Here is a 22470-nt window from a genome sequence, read left to right as displayed (position 1 = left end):
GGGGCCGTAGGTTCACGATACGTACCCACCCCCCCCCCCTCGCTCGAAGATAGTCTTGCCCGGGGCGCAACTGGACGTACGACCGCCACGGGGTCTGTGGGACCCGTTTTTAGCTTTATAAAAGTGATACAAATAATTATTTTTTTCAACTAAGATTCATTGGCTTTGGCTCATTTTCTGTGAGCAACATGAATCAGAAAACATTTTCAATGACCCCCCCCTGTATACCCCCCCATCACATTTATATTACACACAGGGTGTTCGGGTCCAGTGGACCCGGAGCTGTTTAAGTGTGGAAATCATAGGTTCTGTGCACCCTCATTTTCCCTTCTTCCTCTCTGTGTGTGTGTGTGTGTGTGTGTGTGTTGTGTGTGGTGTGTGTGTGTGTGTGTGTGTGTGTTGTGTGTGTGTGTGTGTTGTGTGTGTGTGTGTGGTGTGAGAGAGAGAGAGGGGGAAAGAGTAAAGCAGGTGAATGGGCCCTTGGTGTGAGCACCCACAGTGTGCACCCACTGTTCCCGCACAAGGTTGCAAAATTGGAGCACCCAACACTATCAAGCTTGGGGACCTGACACTATAAAAAAGCTCTGTCAGCATGGTTCCATACCACAACTGATCAAGATGGCAAAGCAATTCTCTGTTCAGACTGCCCTACAGTTGATATTTGAAGAGACAGAGGGTTTTGATGGTGATGCAGAGGAAATAGTTTCGGAAAGTGAGGATAACATTTCAGAGTCTGACACCGAGTTTGAAGAGGAGGATGAGCATCAGCCAGCTCCGAAACGTAAAAGAGCCTCAGGACTAGCCCTTCAGCAGCCAGGACAAGCCTGCGAGCAGCAAGCCCCAGGAACATCCCGTGAGCAGCCAGGACCAGCCGGCAAGCAGCCAGCCCCAGGACCATCCCGTGAGCAGCCAGGACCAGCCCGCGAGCAGCCAACCCCAGGACCAACCCGCGAGTAGCCAGCCCACGAGCAGCCAGCCCCAGGACCAACCCGCGAGCAGCCAGCCCCAGGACCAACCCGCAAGCAGCCAGCCCCAGGACCAACCCGCAAGCAGCCAGCCCCAGGACCATCCCGCAAGCAGCCAGCCCCAGGACCAACCCGCAAGCAGCCAGCCTCAGGAACAACCCGCAAGCAGCCAGCCCCAGGAACAACCCGCAAGCAGCCAGATGTAGAACCAGCCCGTCAGCCAAAAAGAAACGCTGTGAAGTGTGTGGACCCATGATGGACAGAAAAACACAATATACATGCAACCAGTGCAAAAAATACATATGCAATACACACACAGTGAGACTCTGCCCCTCATGTGTGGTATAGTCTGATATACGTATAATGGCCGTGTTCAAAGGCTTTAATGTGTTGTTCAGACAGATGTTATTGAGTATGTTTCAATTTCTAATGATGTTGATTATTTCCAAGTTATGCCTGTTTTATGAGGCATTTCCTTATTTTGTTGCATTTTAATACAAAAAGAAACAAAAACGAGTGGCACCTCTATTCATAAATGTGATTTAACAAAGGTAAAGTGAACAAATGTAACATATGTGTTGTTTATATTACTTGCAATTGGGATGAAGTAACCATCTGGTGAGTATTTAAAAATAAAAGCTTGAGTATGTTGAATTAAAAGGCAATGGGTCCACCAGACCCCGCAGCACCTCCTGTGTAACAAAAACACGAACACCCTATGAGGGTTAAAGAATATGCCATTCACGAGTTGAGGTCAGACCTGCTGTCTGCAGTTTAAAAATAAAGTGTCTAGATAATGCATGATTGGATTGGAAAATTCATATGTTGAGTTCTCTAATATGTATAGGTTGACATATTAGAGGTGGGCACTGATATGATATTTTCTTTATCTTCTTTTTGGAGCTTGTGTTTTGAATATTACAACTTATCATTTTGCTTACCTATATATTTTCATGAAGAAGAGCAGCAGGCTGAGGTCTCAGTCAGACCTGCCACACCAGTGGAAGTGGTTTTCAGTGGCTCTGGTGTGTCCCCCCTGGTTGACCTAGGCTACCTGGAACAGTTCCGTAGGCCAATCTTAAATAACCTGGGGGTTAAGGTGGACACTGACCTCAAATTTGACACCCAGGTAAAAGCTGTGGTGAAGTCCAGCTTCTTCCAGCTAAGGCAGCTGGCCAAAATTAAACCAATGCTTCAGAGACAGCATCTTGAAATAGTAATCCATGCGTTTGTGACCACCCGGCTGGACTACTGTAATGCACTTTACATGGGGATTAGTGAGGCCTCCATTGCCCGCCTCCAATTAGTTCAAAATGCCGCAGCTCGTCTCTTGACTAACACTAGAAAGTACGACCACATTACACCTATTCTGGCTTCATTGCACTGGCTACCTGTACGTTTTAGGATTCATTTTAAAATACTTTTATTTGCGTTTAAAGCCTTAAATGGCCTTGCCCCACCATACCTCTCCGAGCTGCTAATACCCTACACTCCTAGCCGTTCTCTTAGGTCAGCTGACCAGCTGTTTTTGGCCACACCCCGTACCAGGCTAAAACACAGAGGAGAACGTGCCTTTGCGGTAGCAGCCCCAAAATTGTGGAACACTTTGCCACTCCATATTAGACAAACTACATCCCTGTGTCTCTTTAAAACCTTGGTAAAACGCACCTTTTTTATTTGGCCTTTGGACACTAGATGGCGTGTTGATGTGATGTAGAAGTGTTGGGTGGGTCATGTGTTTTTACTTATTTTTTACTTATTTTATCTCTTTTTATCTCTTATTTTTTTTCCTCTTGTGCAGCACTTTGGAAACCTTTGTGTTTGTTTAAACTGTGCTATATAAATAAAGTGGATTGGATTGGATTGGATTGGGTATGCTCTTTCACAGTATCGGTCACATTAAAGGGCTACAGAACATTTTTTTTTTCTTTCTTAATAATCACTTAATAATTCACTTGGATTATACTGTAGACATCCAGAGTTTGGGTTGTATGTATTGGTACTTAGGTGTTACGGCAGCACAAGAACATAATTAGCATAGACATAGAACCAAAAATGAAATTGATGGTGGTTAACAATAAAAATACAGAATAATACAACATAAAACAAATGAAAGAAAATATATAAAGAGCAGTGCAATAAAGTTAAATGATAATGAAAAGGCAGTGAAGTATATACTTTATAGTACTCAATAAAATGTATAGGCCTATGACATGCTGAGTTATGAATGAGTAATAACTTAAAAGAAAATCTGTGCACTGACCAATGTTATTCCTGCCATACATTGTTTTCATCGATTAACTATTTTATCTTTTCTTTTTAAGATCCTCAGCTTTATAGTAGGATACAAAGACAATCGAGCCCTGAGTCATTTCACCCACCGTTTGTTTTTCATAATGACTGTTGTAAAGTTACACAGTGCAATATACATACAGTATATGGCAATCATTAATGAGAAGTGTTTTGAAAAAGACAAGGGCTAATGCTTCAATTGTCCAAATCAAAAGCTTTATTTTTTTCTTTGAATTTATACAGGTTATGGATGTCTTTTTGTCCTAGATTTGGGCAGAATAAATCAAAATGACCACGTTGGGTCTCATGCGCAACATAAAAGGAAAAGACAGAACAAAAATGACAAACAAAACAAAAGTTTAGTATATTGATAAAAACGATATATACTATAGACAAGGAATTGAAAGATTTTACTCATATTGTTTACTAATTAATGCATTTGTGAAGAAAGAGATTCAACCAGAAGTGCATTCGCTATTTTATTTTGAAATGTATCCCGTGCATTTCCTGTCCTGACAGCGGAGCCTGCACCGGAAGCGACCTCACAGTGAAGGTCTGCAGCCAGGACCGTTCTGGTCCTGGTGGAACAATGCCTAGTACTAAGAAATGCTTTTTTGGTTGTAAGGGAAAGTTATTTAATTTCTTTGGTTTTCCGAAAGACCCAAGTACCAGGCAAGAGTGGGTAGATACGCTGATTCCCGGCCAACAGCAGAAGACTCTGTGGGTTTGTCAACGGCACTTCCTACCGGATTGTTTCACAAACCTGGGCCAATGCAAGGTTGGATTAGCAGCTAAACTGGTGCTCATTGATGGCTCAGTTCCAACAATCCTCGGCCGTGTGGAAGAGTCAGAAGCTCAGGTTGCAAGTAACATTTTATCAGTGTCCGACTTGTGTTTATTATGTGTCATTGTTCGGATCAAAGTGTCCGTGGATAGAGAACATATAGGCTGCAAGTAGCTACATTTGTCTGCTGTGCACAGTGATTATGGTCCGTCTCAATATGTGACTTACCCAAATGTGTAGCTGATAGAGGAGAGCATTTCCAGCCTCCAAAGACGTAACCTGCATGCAAATTAAAAGTAGTAATTGTCCTCAAACTTGCTTATTGAACATAATTATTGACTAACCAGGATAAATAAAGGATATAAAAAAAATAAAAATTGCAGAGTGTGTAAGGACCAAAGGGTTTCTAAAAGCAAACACAACATGATTGAAAACTAAAGTACAATTTATCACCTTCTTTTTAATAGAGTACATCACAGCAGACCCTGACCGGTGAAACACGCAGGGACATGGGATGTCAAACAGACCCTCCATATACACTGTCCAGTGCAACGCAGACGGTGTGCAATGTGAGAACTGTTGGCACAAAAATGCTGTTTCCGTCTTCAAAATCTGTGGCCACACAGTTGTCACTTACTACACTGAAACAACACGTGAGAAGCAAAGGTGTGTATGTGATATGGTCAACAAACTGGTATTAATTCATCCAGGAATCAGACATAACCCATAGCCCTTAGAAACGTTGACGTATTCACTAACATTGCAGTATCATTATTTACTCAAGATTTTACTAAAGTTCTTTCTCATTGTCTTTGTTTCTTTATAACCAGGTTCACAGGCCACTGTGTCCTGCCAGAATGCTGGCACAGAGACCATTGTGCAAGAAAAGGGTCTAGAATGGTCTTCCAACCCAGTGAAGGGGTTGGCACCCTCACTGGGTGTCAGAGCAGCTAAAAGAGCTCGCCTTGAGTTGCTAGAGGAGTCAGACGAGGAGTCGGAACGAGAAGACTCTGTCGTTTCAGAGACACATGACTCGACATATATATATTTTTAACATGTTTCAACAGTTAATTTCATCTTCAGCTCCAACAAAAACTCTCTAACCTTGCATAAATCTTGGTTGTATCGGTATTAGCATGGTAGCCAGACATTTAATTTGCTATTTCATGTTATTTATGTTTTTTTTAATATTCACTGTTTGTGCTGATAAAGTTATTTGAATAAACATGTTCCTGCCAAATTTTCCTTTTCTCAATACATCCAGTCATGTCCGTGATGGTAATAATAGTGTAGTCCATAGGATAACAATGAGATGAATATACAACATAATAATAGCATTTATGAATGTTTGACAATTTTCTTTTTATTAATGGGGTTTACACTTATGACCCAGGATGACCAATAGAGCTACACAGCCACAGATCTGCCAACCAATCACGAGTGATTTTTCTTGTTTAAAAGTAGTGATTTCAGCCAAACCGAAATTCAGGCCGGCAAGACATTCACGGCCAGGCGCTGTCTGGCTGCTGTTCATATGCTAATTAGAGCCATTGACATCTGCACGGAGGTGTCCCGCAACCCGCCAAATCTTCAAACTAATTATTTTAAGTGATGCATTTAACTTGCCGTACTCGCAAATATTACCATTTGATTGAAGTTATTGTATTTTTATTAACCTCATGTTTCCTGTAAGAATTTAAGATTTGCTGAGAACTGCCCAGTCTATCGACCACCACGAAACGCAACTAAAGACTCACTTTTTTACATTGGCGTTTAATACCGATTAAGATTTGTGTACAGCACTTGTCAAGTACTGTTTTAAAATGTGCTATATAAATAAACGTGACAAATTTATCTCAAAATTATTTTATCAGCCAAATTACGTTTAATTCCATTATCGCATTTCACCTTGCTTGCCAACCATTTATGCTGCGCCTCTTCCATATGTGATAGCTCTGGGAGTACTATTCAACAAAGTTATTAATGGTCTAGCACTAGTTTGTGTTTTCAGGAACTGCTGCTTAGTGAAGAAGTAGGTGGCTCTTAAAAGAGCCTTTTGTTCTGTCTTGTGGTGTAGTTCTACTTCTTGGCGGGCTTCTCGGTCTTCTTGGGCAGAAGGACGGCCTGGATGTTGGGCAGCACACCGCCCTGAGCGATGGTCACTCCGCCTAGGAGTTTGTTGAGCTCCTCGTCGTTGCGGACGGCCAGCTGCAGATGGCGGGGGATGATGCGGGTCTTCTTGTTGTCGCGGGCAGCGTTTCCAGCCAACTCCAGGATCTCAGCGGTCAGATACTCGAGAACCGCCGCCAGGTAGACGGGAGCTCCGGCACCGACGCGGTGGGCATAGTTTCCCTTACGGAGAAGTCTGTGCACACGGCCGACGGGGAACTGGAGTCCGGCACGGGATGAGCGGGTCTTGGCCTTGGCCCTGGCTTTGCCCCCGGTTTTACCTCTTCCAGACATGATAGTGAGTAGCTTTTCGAAGATAGGAAATGAATTTCTGGTCTACACCGGGTCCTTTATATCTGTTGAAAACAACGCCACCCAATAAGACTCGCCCAAATTGAGCGCGATCTAGTTTGAATTCATGGCGCGCATGTACCAAATATTCTATCCAATGGTCGTCTTGGATTTTAGGGGGCGTCGCTATACCGAGCGTCGATGGAAGACCAATGGGTAGACGGGAGGAAGCTGGTAGGAAGCGTCACTAATGATTAGTAATGATGGTCTGTGAAGCTCTTTGGTTCTGAATCAAACGATCTTCATCGCTCCAGTGTTAATATAGTTAGATAACCCATGACCTTTTTGTTTCTTTTAAACGTTAAATGTCCTTTATCAAATATGATCGTCAACATAGTAATCTCTGCCATTTTTATCACTGCTACTGAAATAAGTCTCTCAAAACAGTTATAGATCCGTGGTTAGTCAGCTACTCTGATCATGGGAAAGCCACAACGTTGAAGTGACTGTAGTACAGAGCGGGTGGGATGCACGGGGCGGATCATTCGCGTTAATTGCGAGAAGAAGGTGAGAGAAGGTGGTCTAAATAAATGATAGATTGCGCTGAAAAACGATAGCGCTCGTGAAGAAAATTATCAGGAAAATAAAGTCCAACCGGGGTCTTAATAATCGTTCCTCACGGAGATTCCTTCTGAGGATCGCAGCCTCTACGTCCACAGGCTCTCGTAGAAAAGGACATGCCATTTCTAACACTTCCTTCTGTCGGAGAGCTGCCTTCAGCCTTATAGACAACAAACTCAGAGTAGGTCTAACCACCTCCCGAGCAGGTTAGACCCACGGCGTATGTTGCCGCAGCAACTAACTCTCGGTTGCGCTGAACCTGCTACCTGAAACGGAAAACCCAGAGTTTCCACTAACTCAGAGCGAACAAACTCGAGGTTGCCTCACAACCAGCTACTTGAAACAGGGCTCTGTACATGTTTAGTGGGGTATTTTTCATGGACCTATCAAAGGTATATTTTGGTCTAGGACTAGGTTGCCTTCCGTTTAGTAGACCCAGGAAGGGGCGTGGTCAATGAGTGGTCATGTGATCGTGCGTGGAACGGTCTGTAATGTTAATTGATTACGAAACGCTGCGATGTTGTTACAACTGCTCACGTGAGTCTATGACGTAGCAATTATGCATAATAAGGTAATTGCTAAAACTTCTGTTGACTTGACGTCCCTGAAAGAAACCACCAGCACAGGAGGGCATGTTTCCGGTTGTTGATCATGTTTATTAGTGGATGCTGGCAGACAATGAGGGTTTGATCAGGGAGGAACATAAGATAAGATAAGATAAGATAAGGTCCCCCACCCCCCTAAAACACAGAGCCAAAACCACTCAGAGGAAAACAGACATGTTTCAATCCAACCCCCCTCCCAAAAAGAAAACACTCATCATCAACACACAGACCAGTGGTCCGCTAATACTGTACTGCCGTCCGCCAGAGAGACCGCCTGTCGTTACAGACGAGTCGTTCTCTGGTCCTTCTGGTCACTAGTCTAGTTTCTGGTCCTGGTCGGCTGTGGTTCAAAGAGGTGAAGTTGCATTTCCGGTAATGTTGCATTCTGGGTACTGCTTCACGTAGACCTTTTAAACTCAGGGGGTCGGGGCGGAACGTGGCGTTAAGTTCGGAATACTGAGGCTAACGCTGGTTTGCGTGCCAACATCGGTTAGCAATAGCAATTACAATTAGCACAAGAATAACAATTAGCACAGCTCACTGTCTTCTAGCTAACCTGAGGACGTTGGAGAGCGATATAAAAGCTGGGATGCTCGTCGTGAACGCGCGTCCGAGAGTCGCGTCGTAGCGCATGCTATTGCGGCCGGCGCGACGCAGGCTCCTCCCTCCTCCGTCGCTCGGCAGCCGGACAGATAAAAAAAGTTTTCAGCGCTCAGCGTCGCCTGGCAACACTTTAAATAAAGATGTTTCTTACAATCAGGTGAGAGAGCAGGCGGGGGGGGTAGTCCCACGGGGGGGGGGGGGGGGGGGGGGGGCCTCGGGGCACCAGGTCAGTCTGTCTCTTCAGGGTCCAGACCTTCACTCACCCCTCGGGGGGGGGAACGGATGGACATTTGCCCCTCAGCCCTGGTCGTCCCCTTGGAGGGGGGGCGGGGGGGGTAGGGGGAGCCTCCTGTCCTGGGACAGGAGGCTGTCAAGCACTGAATACACTCGTGGTGGAGGAGGGGGGGGGGGGGGGGAGAGGAGGAGCATGACAGAGGAGGTGGAGGAGAGGAGACGGTCCAGACAGGGGGTCCAGCAGCCTGGGAGCCCTCTCCTCAGGGGGGCAGACACACGACGGGGGGATTCTGGGTAAGGCAACCATTCGCATTCCAGGAGGGTTAGTGAGAGTAGGACGGGAGCCAACGGGAGCGGGTCTTTCTTTGTGTCATGGCTGCTCCTCTTCTTCCTCTCCTCTTTATATTCGGCATTTTAATCCCCTCAATTTCCACCAAAGGTACTTCCTGTTCCTGACAGGAGGTGATGCAGGTCTAGGAGGAGTCTGTGGACTTCAGAGCGTCGACTTTGGCCTCCAGGTCGGAAATCTGAAGCACATACACACACATGTAAATCACACCGTCAACGGTATAATGACTGGGCCGAGATAATGCATCCCATAATTACTTGCATCCCATAATTACACTTAACCAGGAAAGCCCCGTTGAGATTAAGATCTCTTTCAAGGGGGACCAAGACCGCATAAACATCCAACACAAGGTGTTGGACAGACAACATAAATATATATAATAACTCTATAAATGTAATAATATTTAGTACAATATCTATACATTACACACACACACACACACACACACACACACACACACACACACACACACACACACACACACACACACACACACACACACACACACACACAGTATAATATCTCTCTGTTGACCTGGTCCTGGAGGTGGTTGGTTTGTTAGTATACAGTAAATATCTCTGTATACAGTATAATATCTATATATTTAGTAGTATATAGTATAATGTGTACCTGGTCCTGGAGGTGGTTGGTCTCTTCTCGGTGCGAGGCGTCGTTTTCCTTCTGAGCCTGACTCTGATCCGTCTCCTTCTTCTGGTGCTCAGTCTGCCTGCACACACACACACACACACACACACACACACACACACACACTAATGCATGCACACACACACACACACACACACACACACACACACACACACACACACATTAACGCACACACACACACACACACACACACACACACACACACACACACACACACACACACACACACACACACACACACACACACACATTATAATGATTTATGAGGACTTGTTATAATGGTTTATGAGGACTGGTTGCAATGGTTTATGAGGACTGGGTATACTGGTTAATGAGTACTGGTTATACTGGTCTATGGGGTCAGTCTGTACCTCTGCTGGTATTCTCGGATCAGTCTCTTGGCTTTGCTGTACTTCCTCTCCAGCGTCTGATACTGGGACTGCGTCTCCTTCAGGTGCTCATCCACCGCCTGCTCACAGACAGGTAGTCAGACAGACAGGGGGTCAGACAGACAGGTGGTCAGGCAGACAGGTGGTCAGGCAGACAGGTATTCAGACAGACAGGTAGTCAGACAGACAGGTAGTCAGACAGACAGGTGGTCAGACAGACAGGTGGTCAGGCAGACAGGTGGTCAGGCAGACAGGTAGTCAGACAGACAGGCGGGCAGACAGACAGACAGGTCGTCAGACAGACAGGTTGTCAGACAGACAGGTTGCCAGGCAGACAGGTTGTCAGACAGACAGGTGGCCAGGCAGACAGGTGGTCAGGCAGACAGGTACCTGGCAGAGGCTCTGGGCCTCCATCCAGTAGCCCTCCAGCTTCTCCATGCGGTCCTTGTTGTCTCTGATGTTCTGCTCCAGCTGAGCGCGCTCAGACCGCCACCGCTGGCGCTCCTGCTCGGCGTGGGACAGCTGGGGGCGGGGCCATCGGTGTTAAACCATCATCATAATAATAATCATAATAATGGCTTTACATATACACGCACTAGGGATGGGTGTGAGGAATCGATTACTTGAGTACTCCTCGTTACAAATTAGTTTAATCTGATAACGTTTTCTGAAGCAAATGTATACATTTTCTGTGTGGCGCGTGCCGTGCCGTGTGTACAACGCCACCATTCAAATAGTTAAGAGATGGAGGTTAGAGCCAAGTGCAGCGAAGTATAGAAATATTTGACAGAAATAGGAGATCATAAGGTGGAATGTAAAATATGCCAAGCGACATTGAGCTACCAGAGTACCAGAAGTACCATGCGGCAACATATGCTCCTGAAACACAACGGTGAGTTCGGGAAAAGCAAACCCGCAGCAACCAAGTGTGACGGCTATTTTCACCGCCACAAGACGCAGCTTTAATCCCGGCCGTGGAGCAAAACCCCACGGAGTGGTGGGAGTCAAACGGGGATCGATACAAACAACGGAGCGTTCTGGCAAAGCAGCACCTGCTCATCCCCGCCACCTCCGTGCCAGCGGAGCGAATGGGACGGGGGACGGATAGTGAACAACACGTCGATATGCTGGTTTTTCTCACCAAGAATTGATTTTGGTTTTCGGATAATAATTATATCTAAGTTTCTAGGTTGTATTTTTCTAAATGTGTAAAGTAGAACTAGAGCCATAGTTAATATTGCCTTAATTGCTCAGTGGATTAATTAGGCCCCGTATATTTCTTTAAATTTTATTTTTTTAGTTCACCGTTTTATTTGCAACTTTAAATAATTTGCAATGTTCAGGCGACTTGTTTCGTTGTTTTTTTTAAACCGTTACAGGCCTTTGTTCGACGTGATTTAAATTGTGAGACGCATATTTATTTGTTTTTGTAAGGAAAATGAGTTTTGAACGTTTGCAAAAATAAATAATGAATACTCTGACTGTTTTGATTGAGAATAAGCATTACATGTTGGGTTGGTCATATCGCCGTTCATCATCAGGCCTATTCCTGCTGCAGAATGCGTTCCATTCTAAAAATAGATAATAGATAAAGGAGTACTCAATTGATCCTCGAGGAATTCCTTCGATCACTCGAGTTTGGAACTCACTACTCGTGCCCATCCCTAACACGCACATCTTTGTTTCATCTGAACCATCCCTTAACACCCTCTCACCTTCCTCTTCAGGAGCTGAAGCTCTGCCTGGGTGACCGCGTGCTTTATCTGGAGCTGCAGACAGACAGGTACACAGACAGACGGGTATTTAATATGAGGTGATATTGTGAACACATCGGGATGTGAGCAATACATGTGAAGCGTGTTTATCACATGTTATAGAGAGAGACATGTTAAAGAGACATAGACAGACATGTTATAGAGACAGAGACAGACATGTTAAACAGACAGACATGTTACAGAGAGACATGTTACAGAGACAGAGACAGACATGTTATAGAGAGAGACATGTTATAGAGACAGAGACAGACATGTTATAGAGACAGACATGTTATAGAGAGACATGTTATAGAGACAGAGACAGACATGTTATAGAGAGGGACATGTTATAGAGACAGAGACAGACATGTTATAGAGACAGACATGTTATAGAGAGAGACATGTTATAGAGACAGAGACAGACATGTTATAGAGACAGACATGTTATAGAGAGAGACATGTTATAGAGACAGAGACAGACATGTTATAGAGAGGGACATGTTAAAGAGACAGAGACAGACATGTTAAAGAGACAGAGAGACATGTTATAGAGAGGGACATGTTAAAGAGACAGACATGTTATGATGGACCATGAAACAGGCAGACAGACAGGCAGACAGACAGGCAGGCAGACAGACCTCCTTGTACTTGAGGGCCAGCCGGTCGGGGTCCAGGTCGGCGGGGTCTGCGGGCAATGGGGAGCTCTGGTCCTCCACACAGTTGGGGAACACGGGGCTCAGCATCTCCTCCTCGTCCGTCACGTACTCCCCCGTCTGCACACACACCGTGACAACACACACGTTACACATACAAACAATATTAACACACGCATATGTGTATATCTCTATAGTCTCCTACCTCCTGGCTCTCTATAGATCTATAGATCTAGATGAGCCCTACCTCCTGTCTCTCTATAGATCTATAGATCTAGATGAGTCCTACCTCCTGTATCTCTATAGATCTAGATGACTCCTACCTCCTGTCTCTCTATAGATCTATCGATCTAGATGTGCCCTACCTCCTGTCTCTCTATAGATCTATAGATCTAGATGTGTCCTACCTCCTGTCTCTCTATAGATCTATAGATCTAGATGTGTCCTACCTCCTGTCTCGCTATAGATCTATAGATCTAGATGAGTCCTACCTCCTGTCTCTCTATAGATCTAGATGACTCCTACCTCCTGTCTCTCTATAGATCTATAGATCTAGATGACTCCTGCCTCCTGTCTCTCTATAGATCTATAGATCTAGATGAGCCCTACCTCCTGTCTCTCTATAGATCTAGATGACTCCTACCTCCTGTCTCTCTATAGATCTATAGATCTAGATGAGCCCTACCTCCTGGCTCTCTATAGATCTATAGATCTAGATGACTCCTACCTCCTGTCTCTCTATAGATCTATAGATCTAGAGGTTCCTACCTCCTGGTCCTCCTCCAGGTATTGGCTGTATCTCTGCTCCATCAGGTCCTTCTGCCACCTCTCCTGTTCCAGGGTCTGTTGGATCAGCTGAGCCACCTCACTCTGCTCCCCGGGCTTCTCTCGACCAATCACAAACCTGCACCAACACATCTGGCCAATCAGAAACCTACACCAACACATCCGGCCAATCACAGACCAGGGCTCAACGGTCCTGAGATGCTCATGGGGTCAAGGTTTGAGCTGGAAAGGACTTAACCTTGATGGTGCGTGTGCGTGCGCGCGTGTGTGTGTGTGTGTGTGTGTGTGTGTGTGTGTGTGTGTGTGTGTGTGTGTGTGTGTGTGTGTGTGTGTGTGTGTGTGTGTGTGTGTGTGTGTGTGTGTGTGTGTGTGTGTGTGTGTTTGTGTGTACCTCACGGTTCCGCTGGTGTTTCTGAGGACCGACGCGGCGAAGCTCTGAGTGACGCCGACCAGACTGGTCCCGTCCACCTCGACGATGAGGTCGTTCACCTGGATCCTACACACACACACACACACACACACACACACACACACACACACACACACACACACATATACACACACACACACGTTAAAGTTCTTCCTTTAGAGGCCTACATTTAGAGTTTCTTCCCAGAATCGCCATCTTTAATTCGCTGATATTACCCAGAATGCCCCCCTGTGTACCTGGTGTCGCGGTGGGCCGCACCGCCGTCCGTCACCGTCTTCACGAAGATCCCCAGCTTCTCCAGCCCCATGTCGGCGCCGGCCCCCATGCCGATGATGCTGATCCCCAGACCGTCTCCATCTGGAGAGAGACCGCCGCTTAGTGGGACACTCAGAGAGACCGCCGCTTAGTGGGACACTCAGAGAGACCGCCGCTTAGTGGGACACTCAGAGAGACCGCCGCTTAGTGGGACACTCAGAGAGACCGCCGCTTAGTGGGACACTCAGAGAGACCGCCGCTTAGTGGGACACTCAGAGAGACCCCCGCTTAGTGGGACACTCAGAGAGACCGCCGCTTAGTGGGACACTCAGAGAGACCGCCGCTTAGTGGGACACTCAGAGAGACCGCCACTCAGAGTAACATTATGTTGTTACAGCGTGTCTAACATTATAGGGGACATATTATGAAAACAGCCCTTTTCCTGGGATGTGGGGTGTTGTTGTGGGTCTCTGGTGCTCCCACACAAATACAAACTTTGAAATAAGTCCGTACATGATTTTTTGAGTGAGAAACGCATTTCTGGAAGCAGCTTGCCTCCAGCTACCAAACAAGCGAGTCAGTTTCGGCGCCCCCTCCTACGTAAGAAGGGGGCACATTTGAATATTACCTCCCACTTCCCCACTCCCCTCCAATCGGAGCATCGCTAAGATTTTGTGGACCAGCGGATGAGCAGCTCCGGCGGGTGGAACTCGGCGCTAGCCCTGCAGCTAAGCTCCGGGAGTAAAATCCCTTTATCTGGCGCAGAGCTCACCCCGCCGGAGCGGCCGCCGAAGGGAAGTCGGGATGAGGAGACATGGAGTAGAAATGGATTGTACTCCCTACCCCAGCCGGAGCTGCTCGTCCGCCGGAGCTGCCACCTAGCTTCGGCGCCAGTTCAGCTCCCGGAGTACACCGCCTGAGCTGCCGGACTGCAGTCTTGCAGCTCCGGCGCGGGAAGCTCGGAGGCAGTCCGGCAGCTCAGCTCCCAGAGTACAATCCTTTTCTTCTCCATGTCGCGGTTCATGGACTTTAGAGAGTCAATGCCAAAGTTCCTTCCCCCCAATTCTTCTCAACCATGGCCGAGATATCCCCCACTACGAGTTTTACTTGTGGAAGTACCAGAGACGTCAGAGACAGTCTTTATTATTCATAATATCATCCGAAGACACATAGCTTTTGGCCGTGATATTAGATAGATTAGATAAATACCCGTTCAAAAACATGTTTTCTGGAACTCAAATACTATGTTTACTTGTTGGGAAAACACCATAATGTCTCCTTTAAGTTACAGTGTGTGTGTAAAACATTATTTTGTTGCAGCGTGTGACACATTTCGTTGTTACAGCGTGCGTAGCATTGTCTTACAGTGTGTGTAACATTGTGTTGTTACAGTCTGTGTAACATTGTGTTGTTACAGCGTGTGTAGCATTGTGTTACAGTGTGTGTAACATTGTGTTGTTACAGCGTGTGTAACATTGTGTTGTTACAGTCTGTGTAACATTGTGTTACAGTGTGTGTAACATTGTGTTTTTACAGCGTGTGCAACATTGTGTTGTTACAGTGTGTGTAACATTGTGTTACAGCGTCGGTCTAACATTGTGTTACAGTGTGTTTGTACCTTTCTCCAGCTCCACGGGGAACAGCTCCAGCTTCTCAACCCTCTTCTCCAGCTCGTACTCGGCCGAGGCGGCCATGGGGTCCACGTCCTCGTTACGGCGGTCGTAGTCCTCGTTAGAGTATGTGGTGAACACCTGCAAGGGCAAAGGTCACACGCTGACACAGGATCCCTACCCAGGGAATATAACCTCCATCCCTGCAGTGTGAGTGCCTTGTGCCTCGTTCATAACCGCATCACTGTTATCAAAATGGCTTACATAACACTGTAGCATATAAAGAGAACAGCATCATACTGTCTTAAAGCTAACTAGACTCTGTGGCTAAACCTCCCAATCCATAAAGCCTATATTGTAAGTGTATATGCAGACACTCTGGAGGGGAGCTAACAGAGAGCTAACTGTCTCTCTCTCTCTCTCTCTCTGCAGGAGCTAACAGAGAGCTAACTGTCTCTCTCTCTCTCTCTCTGCAGGAGCTAACAGAGAGCTTACTGTCTCTCTCTCTCATGGCCTACAGGAAGAGAGTTGTTAGCATTTTTACCACAGGTTGGTGCTCTACAACATGTCTGCTGCACCTAGCTGTGACCTCTATCTAGAGTTGGCCACTTCTAACAGTAGAATATGTCCCCACACACACACACAGGAAGTGTGTCCGATGTGTGTGTGTTTGTGTGTGTGTTTGTGTGTGTGTGTGTGTGGTTATGTGACTGCATGTTGCAAAATCAACTGAGAGCGAGCGAGAGAGTGAGCACGAGTCAGGAGGATGGAGGGAAGAGAAAGAGTGACTGTGTGTGTCAGCAGAACGCGGAGGTGAAACCCTCTCAGTGTCAGCGACACTGTTTCCTCTCGTCTGCTGCTGCCTCCGATCGAAGGCCAGACTGCACTGAAACAGTCGGATAGATAAACCAGCCAGTGCAAACCGCTAGGCTAACCAGCTAGTGCAAATAGCTAGGCTAACCAGCAGGCTCACTCAGCGAGCCAAATCAGACCAAGCCAGCTCAACTAGCTAGGTAAACAAGCTAGGTTAACCCGCTTGCCAAGTCAGCTAGGCTCACCAGTAGGCTCAAATGAAAAGGGCTGAATTAGCTGAACAAACTAGCTAGCTGAACTCAGTCCGCTCCACCCTGTCTCTGGGTGGTGCACGATGACGGAGGGGGGTCCGAGGTCCTTCAGAGACTCTTAAGTGTTTGTTTCTACTGAAGGGGGTGGAGACCGCCTGGTGCTGTCCTCAACGCGGCCTGAACGCTGAATGCTGATCTGGCTAGGACCAGTTCGGTCTCCATGGAGACGGGGCATCAGATCAATATAAATGCCGCCTACCTCTCAAGGCCAATTTCCACCGGAATTGGCACGGAAGTGGTCCGGCTGCGGGCCGGCAACTTTCAAAAATAGAAGAAGCAAGTATCGTGAACGAAGTGCCGGTTTGGGGACGGTTCCGTGCCGGTGCCGTATCCAGTTGATTTTAATGGTTCCTATTATATTTCGGCGACCGGTTCGCTGCCGTGCCGATTCCGGTGGAAATTGGCCTTCACACAGCTCAACTAGCTAGGTAAACAAGCTAGGTTAACCCGCTTGCCAAGTCAGCTAGGCTCACCAGCAGGCTCAAATCAAAATGGCTGAATTAGCTGTGTTCATATTCGTGTTTTTTTTCCGCAGGATTTTCCGCTGCCTGACTTCTGCGACACGCTGACCGCCTGAGAAATGGAGGAATGGAGTCAGAATCCTGTGGTGAAGCGACAGACGCACAGCGACACGCCAGAGAATGCTAGCTCGGTCTGAGGAGGCTACGGGGTCAGAGGTCACCGGCCTGATCTCGAGCCATGAGGTCGCCTCTGGTCACATGTTGTCACCACGTACCTATCTATATCACATCACATATCAAGCCACGCCCACCCACCGTAATTGGTCCAGTGCTGAAGCAGATCTTCCTATTGGCCGGAGGTGGCTCCTCCTCCTGGGGTAAGCCGGGTATCTCTGAGGAGCTGCTCTCGGGGTGGTACTCCTCCTCCTCCTCGTCTTCGTCCTCGTCCTCGTCCTCGTCGTCGTCGTCCAGCTGGCTCCCCCCCGAGTCGTCCCCCAGGCCGCTGTAGGCGCTGATGTCCACCGTGTCCTCCTTCCTCCAGTCCTCCTCCTCCTCCTCCTCTCCCTTCCCCTCCGCCCCTCCCCCTCTCCCCTGCTCCTCGGCGGGCCAGGGGGAGGAGGAGGGTGGAGGAGCGCCGGAGTTCTCCTGGGAGGCGTGGACGTCGGCCTGGACCTCCCCCCCCCCGCCGGCCCCCGGCCCCGGGGCCGGGGACGTACTGGAGCCCCTGGCTTCGGTCCCGGGTCGGGCCTCGCGGGGAGGTGCTGGGGGCTGAGTCTCAGGGGAGGAGGAGGAGTCAGGGGAGGAGGAGGAGGAGGAGGAGGAGGTAGAGGAGCGGGGATCCCCTGAAGGAGCAGATGCCTCCTTATCTCCGAGTCCAGACGTCCGGACAGCTCCTCCCTCCACCTCCTCGTCTCCTCGAGGAGCTGGACATGACTTCACCTGCTGAAGGGGGGGGGGGGAGAGAGAGAGAGAGAGAGAGAGAGAGAGAGAGAGAGAGAGAGAGAGAGAGAGAGAGAGAGAGAGAGAGAGAGAGAGAGAGAGAGAGAGAGAGAGAGAGAGAGAGAGAGACGTTATCGGGCTAAAGGGAGAAGCAAAGGGCCGACAGACAGACAGACGGACAGGTGCTCTTAGCTCACCTTGCTCCCTGGAGGCCCCGCCCCCAGACCAGGAGGTTTGGGGGGTTTCTGTGGGGGGGTGGGCAGGGGGGAGGAGGCGCAGCGCTGGTGAGGAGCAGCAGGAGGAGCAGGAGGAGCAGGAGGAGGCGGGGGGGCGGGCCTGGGGTCCGTGGCCTCGAACACGGCGCTGAGCTGGCTGACGGTGGGGCTGGGCACATCCAGGGGGGCGGAGCCTGGCTGGCCAAGGGCGGAGCTAGGAAGGGGGCCGGCGGCGCTAGAGAGGGTGTGGGTGGGGCTTATTGGGACAGAGGTGGAGCTTAGTGGCCCGAGGTCAGAGCACAATGGTGTGGGGCTGGAGCTAAGTATTGTGGATGCAGAGGCGGAACTAGGTCCTGTGGGGTCGGGGGCGGAGCTAGCTCCCGTGGGGGCGGGGCTAGGTCCCGTGGGGGCGGAGTTGGGTCCCGTGGGGGCGGGGCCAGGTCCCGGGGGGGGGTCCAGGGCGGGCTCCAGGCGGTCCAGAGCCTCAGTGGAGCCGTCGAAGCGGGCGACCACGTCCAGACGGCCGCCCTGCAGCCCGGCCGCGCCCTCCCGCTTCAGGAGGATCCGGTTGGTCGCCTGCTTCTCCTGCACAACATGAACCAGTCAACCAGGTAACCATCTAACCAGTCAACCGTGTAACCAGTCAACCATCAAGCGAGTTAACCATCCTACAAGTCAACCAGTCAACCGGGTAACCAGTTAACCATCCAACAAGTCAACCAGGTAACCAGTCAACCAGGTAGCCATCCAACCAGTCAAGTAGTCAACCAGGTAACCAGGTAACCAGTTAACCATCCAACCAGTCAACCAGGTAACCAGTCAACAAGGTAGCCATCCAACCAGTCAAGTAGTCAACCAGGTAACCAGGTAACCAGTTAACCATCCAACCAGTCAACCAGGTAACCAGTCAACAAGGTAGCCAGTCAACCAGTAGAACTGTTAAATGAATTCCCCATGAGGCACACTACTCTGTGTATTAATACTGGCGTGAGGCAGTACTGCAGTACTCCTCCTCACCTGCAGGGTGCGCTGTTCGAAGATCTTGCGGGTCTCTTGTAGCTTGGAGGGGCCGGGCGGGGCGGGAGCGCGGCCCGGCCGCGGCTCCAGACTGTGGAGCCGCTCGGGGAGCCGCAGGGGGCCCTGCCGGCCTGGGGGGAGGGACAGCTTCACCTGCTCCCCTGCTGAGACCCCCCACCACCGTTACACACCGTTACACACTGCTACACACTGCTACACAATGTTACACAATGTTACACAACGTTACACACTGTTACACAACGCTACACAATGTTACACACTGCTCCCCTGCTGAGAACCCCCACCGCCGTAACACACCGTAACACACCGTTACACACTGTTACACATTGTTACACTGCTACACACTGCTTCACACCGTTACACACTGTTACACAACGCTACACACTGTTACACACTGCTACACACTGCTACACACGTTACACACTGGAAAGGAAATAGGCGATATAAGTGGTGAGCAAATAGGAGATAGGAGATAAGGGGTGAGGAGATAGATAGGGGCTGAGGAGACAGGAGTCAGGGAGTGAGGAGACAGGAGACAGGGGCCGAGGAGGTGCTCACCCAGGCCGCGGGCCCCGCCCTCCTCCCCGGGCGCCGTGCTCTCCATCTGGAGGAACATGCTCTTGATGCGGTTGACGTTGGAGCCATAGCGGCGGCCGCGGGTGCCGGGCCGAGGGGGTGGGAGGGGCTTGCTGGAGGGGTTGTTGAGGTGGTCGGTCGCCTGCTTCAGCGCCGCCAGCCCCGCCTCGTACGCGTTCCGGTGGGGGGAGGGGCTGCGGAGGGTGGAGTTCCCCCCTCCCGACACTTTCCCGCCGCCGCTGGCGGACGGAGGCTCCGTCTTCATCATGGTGGAGGAATCAAACGCACCAGGTGGAGACGCAGGTCAGCAGGCGGAGGACGGGAGCATCCTGGGGACGCTTGATACGCGGACAGACAGGCACCTCCTGGAGAGGGGAGGAGATAAGAGAGGAGAGGAGAGAGGGGAGGAGGAGACAGGAGAGGAGAGGGAAGAGGAGAGGAGAGGGAAGAGGAGGAGAGGAGGAGGAGAGGGAAGAGGAGAGAGGGGAGGAGAGGGGGAGGAAGAGGAGAGGGAAGGAGAGAGGAGAGGAGGAGAGGAGAGAGGGGAGGAGGAGAGGAGAGGGAAGGAGAGAGGAGGAGGAGAGGAGAGGGAAGGAGAGAGGAGAGGGAAGAGGAGGAGAGGGGAGGAGGGAGAGAGGGAAGGAGAGAGGAGAGGAGAGAGGAGAGGAGAGGAAAGGAGAGAGGAGAGGAGAGGAGAGGAGAGGAGAGGAGGAGAGAGAGGAGAGGGGGGAGAGAGAGGAGAGGAGAGGAGAGGAGAGGAGAGGAGAGGGGGGAGAGGAGAGGAGAGGGGGAGAGGAGAGAGGGGAGGAGAGAGGGGAGAGGAGAGAGGGGAGGGAGAGGAGAGGGGGGAGAGGAGAGAGGGGAGGAGAGGAGAGGAGGAGGAGAGGGAAGAGGAGGAGAGAGGAGAGAGAGAGAGAATGGGAGAAGAAAAGATTATTGCTTACATAATTCCGTGGCTTCATCCTGGTGAAATGCAAAGCGTATGAAATGCCTCCAGTCAGATTAAAGCTGGAGGCTGATGGGGAGGTGGGTCTGCAGAGTGCAGCCAGGAGGGTCACCTCAGACCGGGGGTCTCTGCGGTGACAGGGCCGGCCGGTAACTCTACGGCTGGCTGGGCGTCTCGAAGGGAGTCGATCTCTAACTGACCGGCCCATACACACAATCAGTTTATACACCTCATCGAATAAACGCTAGGATTTATTTCCTTTGTTGTGGTTCTTTTTAGAAATTCCACAAAAAACTAATTACACTTTGACAGTATTATAAAAGGTGTTGTAGATAAGATGTGAGAGTTATCCTTTGAGGGTCTTTTGCCGCCACCAGTGAGAGAAGAACACTGATAGTATGTCTTTCGCGTCTCGGACCAATCAGCATCTCTGACGAATCAGGGCGTCTCTGACCAATCAGGGCGTCTCTGACCAATCAGGGCGTCACTGACCAATCAGGGCGTCTCTGACCAATCAGAGCATATCTGGTCAATCAGGGCTTCTCGGACAAATCAGGGTGTCTCTGACCAATCAGGGCGTCTCCGGGATTCACAGAATCCCGCTTTCTTGTCAATCATAGTTGCACTAAATGCCCCTATTTGACACCGTGGAGGAGAGGGAGGGAGCGAGGGAAAACTTGGTCGTCTATTTTCTAAATCTCTTCTGCTCTCCTATAGCTGGACCATACTACAGAATCAATAAGCTCTGACTCAGTCTGCTACTGCCTGACAGCGGGGACACACACACACACACACACACACGGTTTTGACATGCTGCAGTAAGCCTTTTTTCTGACTTCCTGTTTTCGCTTCCATCTTCGCGCCCTGGTGAACACCACTTCCTGTTTATTGCCACAGGCCACGCCCCTCTGTTGTGACACAGGCCCCTCCCCCTGGCGTGAGCTGGGCGCTGTAGCCGTCAAACACCGCAGGGTTTGTGTCGTGGTTACGTTATTATTGATTGACTTTCATTCCTGTCGTGATAGCGACTCTCAGAGCAGCTCGCAGTCCGCCCACAGACATCATCCCGAGGACAACGTGAATCAACATGAAACAGAGCTGAATGGGGAGAGCAGAACAAAGACCGGAACGCTCCGTTAAACCGGACCGGGGGGCGACGTGCAGGGACACGAACTACGCGCCTCACAGGCCGTGACGTCGACTGCAGTCATCAATACTCAGTGATTAGTTATCACTGATCGCTTCTGATTCGCGGGGGGTGCGATATGACCGATGACCCCAGAGCACGACAGGGGGCAGTACCGACCCCTCGGTCCAGACAGGCGACCCCCGATAACGAGCCCTCCCGACACTAACGGCTCGTCCCCGCGGGCCTGTCCACGCAGAACCGTCTCGCGGCTCCGGTCTGAGAGCTCGTGAGGTGAAGGCCGACCATCAGAAACAAGGCCGGCCTGTTCTCCTCCTACAGGGAGACCGGAGGCTCGCGGCCCGTCACACCGTCATGTGTCCGCAGAGAACCTCCAACGGATAATGCACACAAACAAACACACTCGCTTTACATCCGCGTTCTCGGTGCTCCGCGCGACCCGTCCTGTGTCGGTCCGAGCGGAGGACCCTGATGAGGAGGACCGGAGGAACCGTCCCGCGGGGAGGGGGGCTTAGGACCCCGCGGACACGGCCTGCCCGCCGCTTCCTTCCTGCATCCCTCCTTGTTC

General features: G+C 49.7%; 2 protein-coding genes and 1 long non-coding RNA gene across 7 annotated transcripts in view; 1 reads left to right on the top strand and 2 right to left on the bottom strand.

The window, feature by feature from the left end:
• The first annotated feature begins 3769 nt into the window (after positions 1 to 3769).
• LOC115532031 (uncharacterized) lies at positions 3770 to 5400 on the top strand. The gene is made up of 3 exons (XR_003973976.1): positions 3770 to 4116; positions 4509 to 4707; positions 4872 to 5400. It is a non-coding gene; the product is annotated as an uncharacterized LOC115532031 (long non-coding RNA).
• A 503-nt stretch (positions 5401 to 5903) lies between these two features.
• LOC115531910 (histone H2A) lies at positions 5904 to 6550 on the bottom strand. Its single transcript, XM_030341257.1, has one exon. The coding sequence runs from the start codon at positions 6502 to 6504 to the stop codon at positions 6121 to 6123; it is 384 nt and encodes a 127-aa protein (XP_030197117.1). The 5' UTR covers positions 6505 to 6550; the 3' UTR covers positions 5904 to 6120.
• Positions 6551 to 7753: 1203 nt separating this feature from the next.
• The window catches only part of ppp1r9ba (protein phosphatase 1, regulatory subunit 9Ba), a 14956-nt gene continuing 239 nt past the window's right edge, over positions 7754 to 22470 (bottom strand). For 2 of the 5 annotated variants that reach the window (XM_030340756.1, XM_030340771.1), the window contains exons 2-15: positions 19792 to 20174; positions 19213 to 19376; positions 18178 to 18780; positions 17357 to 17983; positions 15465 to 15597; positions 13828 to 13948; positions 13553 to 13657; positions 13144 to 13279; positions 12361 to 12495; positions 11684 to 11737; positions 10359 to 10490; positions 9951 to 10048; positions 9544 to 9640; positions 7754 to 9091 (exon numbers count right to left, since the gene is read on the bottom strand). In XM_030340756.1, the coding sequence (XP_030196616.1) occupies positions 9038 to 9091; positions 9544 to 9640; positions 9951 to 10048; positions 10359 to 10490; positions 11684 to 11737; positions 12361 to 12495; positions 13144 to 13279; positions 13553 to 13657; positions 13828 to 13948; positions 15465 to 15597; positions 17357 to 17983; positions 18178 to 18780; positions 19213 to 19376; positions 19792 to 20077 (2745 nt within the window). In that variant the 5' untranslated portion in view covers positions 20078 to 20174 and the 3' untranslated portion in view covers positions 7754 to 9037. The remainder of the gene's footprint in view (positions 9092 to 9543; positions 9641 to 9950; positions 10049 to 10358; positions 10491 to 11683; positions 11738 to 12360; positions 12496 to 13143; positions 13280 to 13552; positions 13658 to 13827; positions 13949 to 15464; positions 15598 to 17356; positions 17984 to 18177; positions 18781 to 19212; positions 19377 to 19791; positions 20175 to 22470) is intronic. The other 3 variants (XM_030340786.1, XM_030340778.1, XM_030340764.1) reach the window with 3 other exon arrangements.

The sequence above is a fragment of the Gadus morhua genome, chromosome 2, assembly GCF_902167405.1.
Source record: "Gadus morhua chromosome 2, gadMor3.0, whole genome shotgun sequence".
Lineage (NCBI taxonomy): Eukaryota > Metazoa > Chordata > Actinopteri > Gadiformes > Gadidae > Gadus > Gadus morhua.
This window is presented reverse-complemented; position numbering and strand designations above follow the sequence as displayed.